General features: G+C 36.7%; 1 protein-coding gene across 3 annotated transcripts in view; it reads right to left on the bottom strand.

Annotated features, from left to right (window-relative positions):
* Positions 1-4,594: 4,594 nt before the first annotated feature.
* Positions 4,595-11,074, bottom strand: part of gpr132b (G protein-coupled receptor 132b) — a 7,172-nt gene continuing 692 nt past the window's right edge. Inside the window, exons 1-2 of one of the 3 annotated variants that reach the window (XM_016481162.1) lie at positions 8,425-8,576; positions 4,595-5,775 (exon numbers count right to left, since the gene is read on the bottom strand). In XM_016481162.1, the coding sequence (XP_016336648.1) occupies positions 4,685-5,773 (1,089 nt within the window). In that variant the 5' untranslated portion in view covers positions 5,774-5,775; positions 8,425-8,576 and the 3' untranslated portion in view covers positions 4,595-4,684. Of the gene's footprint in view, positions 5,776-6,658; positions 6,696-8,424; positions 8,577-11,074 lie in introns of those variants that run through there. The other 2 variants (XM_016481161.1, XM_016481163.1) reach the window with 2 other exon arrangements.

Below are 11,074 nucleotides of genomic sequence, written 5' to 3'. Positions count from 1 at the left end.
CCTGCTGATATCCAACATCATCTCCTTTGTTTTTGTTTTCACATTGAGTCACTAATAATTCCTCTGCGCTCTCCTTTCTCTCACACGTCTCACATATCCAACAATCACATATCCATCATCTGAGATAGTAAATGACTATCCAATGTTGTATTTAAAATCTGTTGAATAAAATGAGTAAACAGGAAGGGAGCCAGGATGGCCCTTGTCTAGGGGATGGGATCCAAATAACTGCTCACATGATCTGAAAAGGTCAGGCAGTCAAACAGGTGAGACAATTATGTCAGTTTTAGTTTTATGTTGGTAAATGGCGTAAGTATCAGGATTTGCCTAATCAAATTCTGTTTTTTTAATAAGTGATAAATTAGACAGTGGAGAAACATTACATACACGACTGCAAGGTGAAAGTGGGAAAATACTCCCCCCTATTGGCTGAGTATGTGACACTACAAGACACGTTTCGTTTGTTTTTAAAGGTCACATATTATACACCTTTCTGGAGTTTTATTTTAGGTTTTGATGTCCTTAAGAATATATATTTGCGGTATAAGTACCAAAAAACATCTAAATATATTTTTTACAGCTCCTTTCTCAGGAGCTCGATCTGCTTTGAACAGGTCGATTTTGGCCTGTCTAATTAATAGTGAAAGTGGGAAAATACTCCCCCCTATTGGCTGAGTATGTGACACTACAAGACACGTTTCGTTTGTTTTTAAAGGTCACATACACCTTTCTGGAGTTTTATTTTAGGTTTTGATGTCCTTAAGAATATATAGTTGCGGTATAAGTACCAAAAAACATCTAAATATATTTTTTACAGCTCCTTTCTCGGGAGCGCGATCTGCTTTGAACAGGTCGATTGTGGCCTGTCTAATTAATATTCATGAACCTCTCTTCTGATTGGCCTGTTGTTTTCTGAGTGACACACGGCCAGGCCAACCACAGGTAACTAGGGTCGTGTATGCTGTAGCCTGCTATGGTAAATAGAAAAACAGAAACCCCTGTAAATAGAAACACCTGTAATGATGATGGCCACTGCTGAGGGAAATGTTTTCTGGCCTTACATGTTTGAGCCGAACTCAGACCCTGAATCGGCGACGACCAACCACCTCATCAAATGCGCTTACAACAGGATGTTTCAGAATGGTAATTAATTATTATTTTTTTTTTAAAAAACCGAATGCAGTAATCTACGTAACTATAGCATGGAGTTAGCATGGAGTTGTTAACATCAAGTTAGCAACACGTTAGCATCATGTTAGCGTTGCATAACTGTTTACAAACTATAATTTCAGATTATGCTGGCTCCATAATGTAACATAAAATGTGTGAGAAGTTTACTTACGGGTCGCAGACATTACATAATGCCTGTTATTACAGTACATACAATTTCACTTACCACATAAACAGAGTAAGGAGAGATGACTGAGGATGATGGCGAACTGCAGATCCTGAGCACCTCTGACAAACATCTAATCTTGTAAAATGTGTGAAGTACTGCCGCTATCGGCCCAATCCTAGTTCGGAAGCCTGTGCAATGATTTAGTTTCCTGACATCTATCGATTTAACAGCGTTTTCTTGACATGTTTCCGTGTTGTTGTTGCTCAGCAATGGACTGTGTAGTTCTGACGTCACCTTTTTACGGAAGTCACAACGGCTCGTGAAAAGGCACAGCTACTTTATGCAGGTTGTGTGCATTTGTCTGTGGATTGACTGTTTTGAAACTTATATGGTAGTTACATAGCCCTTAGACCTCAGTTATCATGGAAAAAGCCAGGAAATGTCAGTTTTGACAATATGGGACCTTTAAGTGGAGTATTATTAGTTATAATACTAATATACATCTGTACTGGCACTCTAGTACTTGTATTATTGCATTCTATTGTGTAAAGTATACTATGTGATGTCACACAATACAATATGATTGGCCAATTTGAATACATTTCATGAAACATATCAAGAGGGATACAAAACAAAAGCAAGAGACAGAGAATTAGAGTGAACAGAACAAAAGGAAATCGCTTTGAAGAAAAATATTCAATCGCTTCGAATTTGTTATAGATTTGAAGAGAACTACAGTCTAGACTCTAGATCAATGTAATGTCTCAGTCTTAGGCCAAACAAAGTAAATAATTCACTGCCATTTTTATTGTTTATCGTCTATGGATAAAGAATGGTCTTACTCTGTGAATTAGTGTAAACCACATTTCACAGAAACAAGATATTGTTTCACAATCTCACACATTCTTTGTGAAATATATAGTGTTGTAGATTATGATGAGTGACGTGCCCTGTCCGCAGACTGAGGCAAGACAGTTGCTATTTACACATACAGTTAGTCAGTCACACTCTTAAAATAAAATGGAACCTTTTCATTCCACAAAAGGGTCCTTAGATTATTAAAATGTTCTTCACACTAAGAAAAAATGGTTCTTTTAAGAACTGTTCACTGAAAGGTTCTTTGGGGAACCAAAATTGGTTCTTCTATTGGCCTCGCTGTGAAACCCCCCTTTTGGAACCTTTATGTTTAAGAGTGCAGTCAGTCTCAGCCAAATGCTCAGCGCATCACAACAGGGGCGGACACCAATGGGATGATTGTTTGCTATTGGCCGAGGACAGCTGCTGGCTGCTTAATTATTCATTGAGGGAAGGGCCAATTAGGAACCTATCTTGGTAACTGAGTTAATTATTCATGACGTTTACAGTGGAAGGAGAGGGCAGACATACCAGATGACCATGAGTTTGTCTGGCTTTTAGTTTTTGCATTAAAGACACCAAGAATGTCATATGCATTTTTTACTTAAAAGTGTGAAGGAAGAAGGATGCTGAACTGCTGCACTGGCTTAACATGTAATCAGAAACAGATTTACAGTAGTCAGCATTTTTCTTTTTTTGTTCCTTATACACATCTCTCATACTTAAAAGAGCACACAAATAGGTCAACACATCAGAGATAGTTTTCAGCGACCCAAATTTGAATAATCAGACCTCAGAAACCAGTAGTTTTCAACATTTAATGCTGAAATGACAGATGACCACTTATTAAATATTTCACTGTGCATACATTGTTCAATAACAGCTTTTTCAGTATCTGTTGAAATATTTTATTGACTAATTTAAGTATCATACTCTTAAAACCATAATTAGTCCATGCCAAGTTCACAGGAAAAATGTTGTGCTTCTCTTGTAATCTCGCTTGAGTTTATTTACAGTTTCTTAAAAGAGTAGCATTATGTGCAAATTATCAATAATGGGGACTTTATGAGAAAAGCTTGACTGCAATTTATTATGGTCTAAGTTTACAAATGAAATCTGGGAAAATAGGACAAATGGGAAAATCAAGCAAAATAAGAGTGTTACACCTAAAAAAACAATTTAAATTAATTAAAATAGCATTACAACAAAAATAATCATAATGCAAAACACATCCATTATAAAATCTTATAAAAACACACACACAAAAAATTATTTAAGGAAATATGTTTGTACATAAAAAACTTGCCAAAGAACACTGTCATCACTAAACAGCATGCACTGACATTCAATTTTCAAAACAAAACACCGAATCTGTATTACAGTAAATTATGTGAGAACATAAAAATGTGATGCTGTATGTCGTTTGAAACAGTCGGTCTCAGACTTTAGCCAACACACCATTTGAAGCTTTATTGCACACAAAAGGCAATCACTTGCCACACTCTCAGAGAAAAAAAAAAACATACAAAAATATTGTACCTTTAGGAGTACAGCGGTTTGTCACTGAGGCAGTACCTTAAAAAGGACACTTCTGCAACTTATTTACCCCTAAAGGATTTATAATATTACCATAAGTGTACATATTCCTATATTAAGGGTGCATGTTACTACTCTACGGTACTGCACAATTTAGGGGCTTCTTTACCCCTGAAGGGTGCATATTAGCACCTTAGTATGCAAAGGTGTCCTTTTGAGGGTTCTGTCCCAGTGACAAGCCATTGTACCCCTAAAAAAGTACAAATTTTGCTAATTTTTTTCTGACAGTGCGAAACAGCAAGCTGTAATCTGATTGGCTGGCTTGATACACCATATGTGATTGCAGCTGCACATTTTCACCAGTCCACTTTGTAAATCATGTTACAAAGTACTGAGCTGCTACAATAAATCGGTCACTGGATTTGCCATAATTTGCCCAGTTTGTAGCACCAAGTCTGTGATCAGTTTTGAGGCACTTAGTAGCAAGTAAATAGACTGTTATCCCACATTATGTCTGAAATTCTGGGCAGTAAATTCTGAAATACACAATCTCTGCTAATATTTTGTTTTGTGAACTTCTTTCATGCACCGTATCAGTTATTTTGGTATGATTGATTTTAGGTAAAGGCCATGCAAAAACAAAACGTGAAGTGAATCACTTTAAAAGTGGGTCAGATTGCCTCTTCCTGTCTGTTGAGTTTGTGCTTATCAACACAATCTGGAGAACATGCTCTAGATAGGAGTCCAAGATATTCAGAAGCTGCAGCTCAGACTGGGTGTTATAGAAACATTCTGTGACGGAAGTGGATTAGGAGGTGTGAAAAGACCACAATAATAACAGGAAATTCACTTTTTTTTTTTGTGTTTTTTTGCAAGATCTGTCCAACTTCAAGTTGTTGTTGTATTGATCATTCAATTCTTTATAAGCAAAACATGTCCAATGCATCTAAAATTTTAGCATGCAGTGGGACGAGTTGTCCTCATTTGACCGCCCTTTGTTGGGACGGGGTCTGAATTGCTTTTGGAGCTGTGCATGCTGTGCTGGCTGCTGTGCGTCGAGCACTGACTCAAGCTGACTTTGTTACACAGCGACGCCATGCTTCTTCTGATCTCCTGACGGACATTGTTGCTGGAGAGCACGTAGAGAATGGGGTTGAAGGCGCTGTTGAATGTCGACAATCCTAAGGAGATTTTGTAGAGCGTGTAGATGTGCTGTTCAAAGTGACAATTCTCTTGCAGCTTGGGGAAGTGGAAGGTGATGGCGCGCAGCAGCAAGATAATGTGGTAAGGAGCGAAACAGATCAAAAACAACGCCACCACAGCCACAGCCAGGTAGCGCACCTTCTCTTTCTGATGAGGCTGGAGGCTTGTACTGGCCTGAACATTGGCAAGAATGGCTCTATTGGTGAAGATCAGGATGGCAAGGGGGATAAAAAAGCCGATGCAAACGCGAGCGTAGCTGAATCCCGTAACTATCGCTGAGCTCTGGCTGGGCTCAAAGCAACGGCGTTTTCCTTCGGCAGCATTGCCTTCAGACATGATGAAGACGGGCGTGTGACCCAAGCCCACCACCATGTAGATTGAGAATGCCACAAGAGCTGCGATGCGTTTCTGGCGAAGGCCCCGAGACTCGATGGCATAGACCACCGCCACATAGCGGTCGATGGACACGCAGCACAGCAGGAAGATGCTGATGTACATGTTGTTGAAGAAAACAAAGCCAGTCACTTTGCAGGCCAAGGAGCTCCAGGGCCACACGTGGTTTTGATTGATGTACACCGTCCACAAAGGCAGCGTGAAGAGGTAGGTGAGGTCGCACACGGACAGGCTAAGCAGGTAGATGCCGAGGACGTTCTTACGACACACCTGGTGGAGGGTGAGGTAGACCGTGGCCAGGTTGGCTGGCAGGCCGATGATAAAAACCACAATGTAGAGCACCATCAGAGGAACACGGTCATCTTCATAGGATATTTCACAGGTCACATTCTTACTCTCGTTCGTGGTCATCAAGATGCTCTGTGCCACAGTGGATGCATGCATCATATCTGGGGGGGAAATAAAGAGAGAAATGAGAATGAGGGGTGAAACACAATTGTGACATTGGAAAAAAAAAACATTCAATTTGTGGCCATGTTTTAATAATTTCTAACCTAATTTTAGTTTAATCGTGGCCACCTTGTACTATTTTGTTCCCTCATTTTTAAATAGCATGCCACATTGTAGTAGGCCATTCTCTTAATTGTAATTGAGTTAAATCTTTGCCACGAGGCAATGAATTAAGTCATGTGAATAAATTTTTTATGTAAAAAAAAAAAAAACCTAAACAAAAAACACAGTATAGGTAGTTAAAACTGTAGAAATTGTACACATTTCAAAATAATAAAAAAAAAAATTCCCTCCAGGATGTGTAAGGCTCTGTAGAATTTAAATTAAAAAGTTAAAAATTGTACACATTTTAAAATATTTAAAAAAGAAACAAAAATATGTGCACATTTCGAAAGAAAAAAATAAAAGGCATGTGAATAAATGTTTTGTTTGTGTACACACATTATCTTGTTTTTTTTCCCCAGCATGTGTAGGGCTCTGTAGAATTAAAATTAAAAAAAAAAAAAGTTTAAAATTGTGCACATTTTAAAACATAAAAATAAAAAAAAATACAGTATAGGTACGGTTAAAACTATAGAAAATGTACACATTTCAAAATAAAATGTTTTTTATTAAAATTAAAGAAAATTTTCACAAATAAAAATTAAAAACCTTAAAAAAAACAAAAAAAAAGTAAAATAAAAATAACAGACACAAAAAGGTAAATGCCTGTTTCTACACACTAAATGAGAGAAAATAGAATATGTTTTGAATTTTGTATACATTAGGCATGTCTAATAAAATAAAAAAATGAGTTCCAGAGATGTTAATGTTAAAGCTCACTTTTTTCCACTTTTCCCATTACTTCTGTTTATTTCACATGTGGTATTTGCCAAAAAGGTGGTATCTGTCAAAGATCAGAATCTAAATTAATATCCACATTCAAAGCAATGTTTTCTGCAATGATTCTCTGGGTTTTGTACCTACAATCTGTATTTCACTCTTGCTTTGATTCAAAAATCATTTTGAGGCATCCAACATACAATTTGGCACAGATAAAAATAGTTTCCCTTTGACCTGATCACTGATAAGCAGCAAAAGGCTAAAACTTTCCAATCTAACCACATAGTTTCAGTGTTCCTGCCATGTCTCATCCACAGTAAAACATCCCCATTCCCCTTCATCTCCACACAGCACATTGTACCACTCCCTACGTTTGCCCCAACTAGACAAGACAGCCACTGAAATATTCATAGAGACCCCATCATCCACGGGGAGAGGGGAAAAACATGTGCATCAGAATGGAAACACGCTAGTGGAAACCACATTTGTTGTTAAATGAATTATATGAATCATAGCATAACGGTCTAGCTGTAGACATTTCAGAACCTTAAAATGAGTTGTTAGTGAGACCAAAATATAATAAGCAGTAATTGAGCAAGATGTTTTTAAAGTTTAGAGAGTAATAACAGTTAAACCACCCATAGGTTATGCAAACTACAGACTAGCTGACTAAGAGTCACTCCCTTTTTTTTTTTGGTACTCGTTTCTCGCTATTCACACTGGGAAAAAGCCCTGACCTTGCACATGAACTCTACAGAGCATTGGCCAAGTAAATAGTGCAAGTCCTCAATTTGACCTAATGACACTAACAAGAACAGTTGGACTGGCAATAATGGCATTGATGGAAAGACATGGAGAAGAATACAAACAGCACTAGTCTTCAGTGTTCTGTGACTTCCTTATAGTCATTAAATCACTGTACGGGTGTTAAGACAGACACTGTGACTTTTGGATCAGATGAAACCTTTTATTTCCTCGTCCCATATCATTAGTGTCAAGACACTGGCCATGCTCAGTCAAATGTATGAGACCTTTATTTTCAGACGCTCCAGGCAGATTTGGGGAAACAAGTTCAAACATGATGCTCTACAGCAAGAAGATGCCAGACATACCAATATTTATTATCTGAAATGTATTTTATTTATTATTAACGCATTTCAAATGTATCAGAGCAGAAAAAAATTATATATATTTTTAGTCTAAATTAAACTGACATCTTCATTAAATATTCATGACTCCTTTATTTACTGCTGACACCGAAATCAAACCATACCAAACCTCTCAAGTAAAAATTATGATTTTTTTTTTTATTGTATTTGTTTGTTAAATATGACATTTAACACTTCAGATCTGTTTTTAAAACCTCATAAGGTTCCTTGAAGATAGGATTAAGGTTAGTCCGCAGAGAAGAAATCAACTGATATTTTAATTTCAACTATCAGCCAACTTTCGAACTAACGATCTGCTAAGGATTATCTAATGTAGTAGCCTAATCAGTTATTAATAAAGTTATAATTGTAAGCTATATTAAGTGTTTCAGAGAAAATCGTTTTTTTTTCAGGTTCAAATGGAACATTCCTGCTTTAGATAATTAAAACACATGGCCAATAAGGTTATATAGTAGGGTACATGTGAAAACACATATCCTGTTTTCAAATGGTCCTGCACATAAAAAAAAAAAAAAAAAACACTGGTGCTTCTCAATATGTAAAAACAAATATGAAAAATTCTATCAAATGTAACGTATAAAACCGCGTGGCTCTTACCTCTAAATGGTGTTAAGAATGTGTCCGCTCTTCATCCATAACCATTGAAATGACAGTGGAGCAGCGCACGCACGCACATCGCTACACCACACACGATCACGTGATCATCACTCGTCTGCTTTCTGTGGCAGCAGCTTTAAAAAAGGGCTGCATCCGAAAACTCTAAAATGCTGCATTCGGAGGCAGCATTCCAAGGCAGGAAGGCATCAAGTCACGTCCGAATTAGGGATGGGAAGATTCCCCGATTCGCTCGGTGCATCGGCATAAAAAGTTAATGCGATGCATCGGGTTAAAAAGTGTGTATCGGCTACAAGTCGGCATTTATATCGCGATGCACCGTTTCTAACATATTTGCATCGGTAAAAACCGATTCATTTATATATAATTACTAGTGGATGCGCTATACTTTTCTTATTTTATTAGCCTATTTAGAAAGTGACGCGAGTGAACGAGCATGCGTGCTAAACAGACTGAGCGCAATCGAACAGGAGCGCAATAATTATGAGTAAAATATACATTTTGCTAAAATATTGGTTGTTGGACATTAAATGTGCCTTTTGTAGAATTTTAAACCTTCATATAAGTGTATTTTTATGATAGCAGTAGGTAACTAAAGGGACTATTGTAATGGGTAAATCAAATGTAAGCTAGTTCAAGTCAAGTCAAGTCAAGTCTGCTTTATCGTCAATTCTTCCACATGTACAGCACATACATACAGAGAATTGAAATTGCGTTACTCTCAGACCCTTGGTGCATACAGATAACACTAACAGCAGAACAAAAATACAGATAGATACAGATTAAATATAAAATACAACTATACAATATTCAGTACTAATTACTAAGCTCAAATGAGTTAATGTGTGTTTCTTATAGCAGTTTAGAAGTCATTTTCTTTATTATTTATTTTCATTTTAATTCAGTGATTTTAACTTTTAATTTAGTTATTTTAATGCTTTAAAGAGCAATTTTAGATTGTAATGTTCTAATGTTCTGCTATCTGTTCTGCAAAGGTACAGCTGTCAGAAAACCAGAGAGCCTTTCTGCTTGGCTAGAAACTGTAAAAAAAAAAAAAGTAAAATAATAGTGTTCCTATTGGTCAGTGTTAGAGGAACTCAGCTTAGTCTGACAGTTAACCTGCTTTAGACCAGGTTAGTTTCCCAGCATAAGTTGCCACAGTGACTGAAGTTGATCTATGTTAAATTTAGCCTACTACAAACCAGTGTGTTCATAATTAAGATAACACATTAAAATAATATAAGACACACCAACTTTCAATATCAAGCAGCAAAACGAACATATTTTGTTCAGCTAAAAATAGCTGGACGGAGTGGACGCAGATGAGACCGGAAGCCAGACCCATAGAATGTACAAATGGCCGCGTCCATTTTTACAACAAGAAAACGGGAACGCTTATTTTAGCACCATCGGTGCGTTGTGGGTTTGTGTACGTGAGCGAATCGACTGCACTCAGAACACGCATGATGCTCAAAAGATACATATCATTAGGATTTGAAACGGTCTAAACAGTTACAAAAAAGTTTTTCAGACCCACCATCATACCTCGAATTATTCGACATATATTAAATATTTGTATAGGCTATTAAACCTACAATTTGTCAGGATTGAAATAATGTTAGTTTTCTTGTATCACATTGCCACAGTGAAGTGAACCTAAACCAGTTCTTGTAATAACCTACAATGAAAAGCCATCCTCCTCCTCCAGGAAATACAATTTATATGAAGAATATTTCAAAACAGATGAGTTGGTTAAAAAAAATCAACATGAACTTTAACTTAAAAAAAAAAAACACGATGTAAAAACTCTCAATCTTCAATAAAGTTTGACCACAGCATATTTCTGAAACTAACACTATACGCATTTATTTTTAAACAGTTACTGTATAGCACAGTTGGTGTGAGATTAGTCTTTCAGACCAGAGTTGAAAACAGACAAAACAAATATAGGCCTAATCTAATGTTCTAAAAAGGAAAATATGGAGAAACATAAAGACAGTTCAATAAAAAATGTGCTGTTGTCTAGATCAGAGTGATCTCAAAACCAGAACAACATACTATGAACATTGCCATGACATGCCTGTGTGTAAGAATTTCCAGTGAATGAAAAGTGATCATTAATTTAATTATTAGTCAGTGTAGTATTTATTTATTTTTATTTTAAATTTTGTCATGATCCCACATTCTTGTCGAAAGACATCTTCACCTTTTCTGGGCACCTCAGTTGTCTATAAGAAATTTGTAAGAGCTGTAATTTCATTACCTGTTACAAAGTTTAGAATCTTTAATTACATTTTTTATTATCAACGATAGTTTTGGATGTAGCTAATAATTTAAAATGACAAAAGAGGATCATTTTAAAACATGAGGAAATTAAATAAAATACATTTTGATTAAAATAAATGAATAAAACATGTAAATTAAAATAAAATACATTTTGTTGCAATAAATTGTGCAAAATTGTCTATTTTGAGACAGGTTTGTTCCTGGACTGACAAGTCTAGGGCTGGATCTGGACCTACCCTGCGTTCCATTCGGAAGGGCTCATCCCTACGCCCTAATCCCTTCAAAGGGTTTACCCTCCGGAGTGAGAGCTTCGAAGGGTTGAAGGGTGTAGGGGACCAAACAACTG

Source organism: Sinocyclocheilus anshuiensis, unplaced genomic scaffold (assembly GCF_001515605.1).
Source record: "Sinocyclocheilus anshuiensis isolate Anshui unplaced genomic scaffold, SAMN03320099.WGS_v1.1 scaffold405, whole genome shotgun sequence".
NCBI lineage: Eukaryota > Metazoa > Chordata > Actinopteri > Cypriniformes > Cyprinidae > Sinocyclocheilus > Sinocyclocheilus anshuiensis.
Note: the sequence above shows the minus strand (reverse complement) of the source record. Positions and strands in the feature narration are given on the sequence as shown.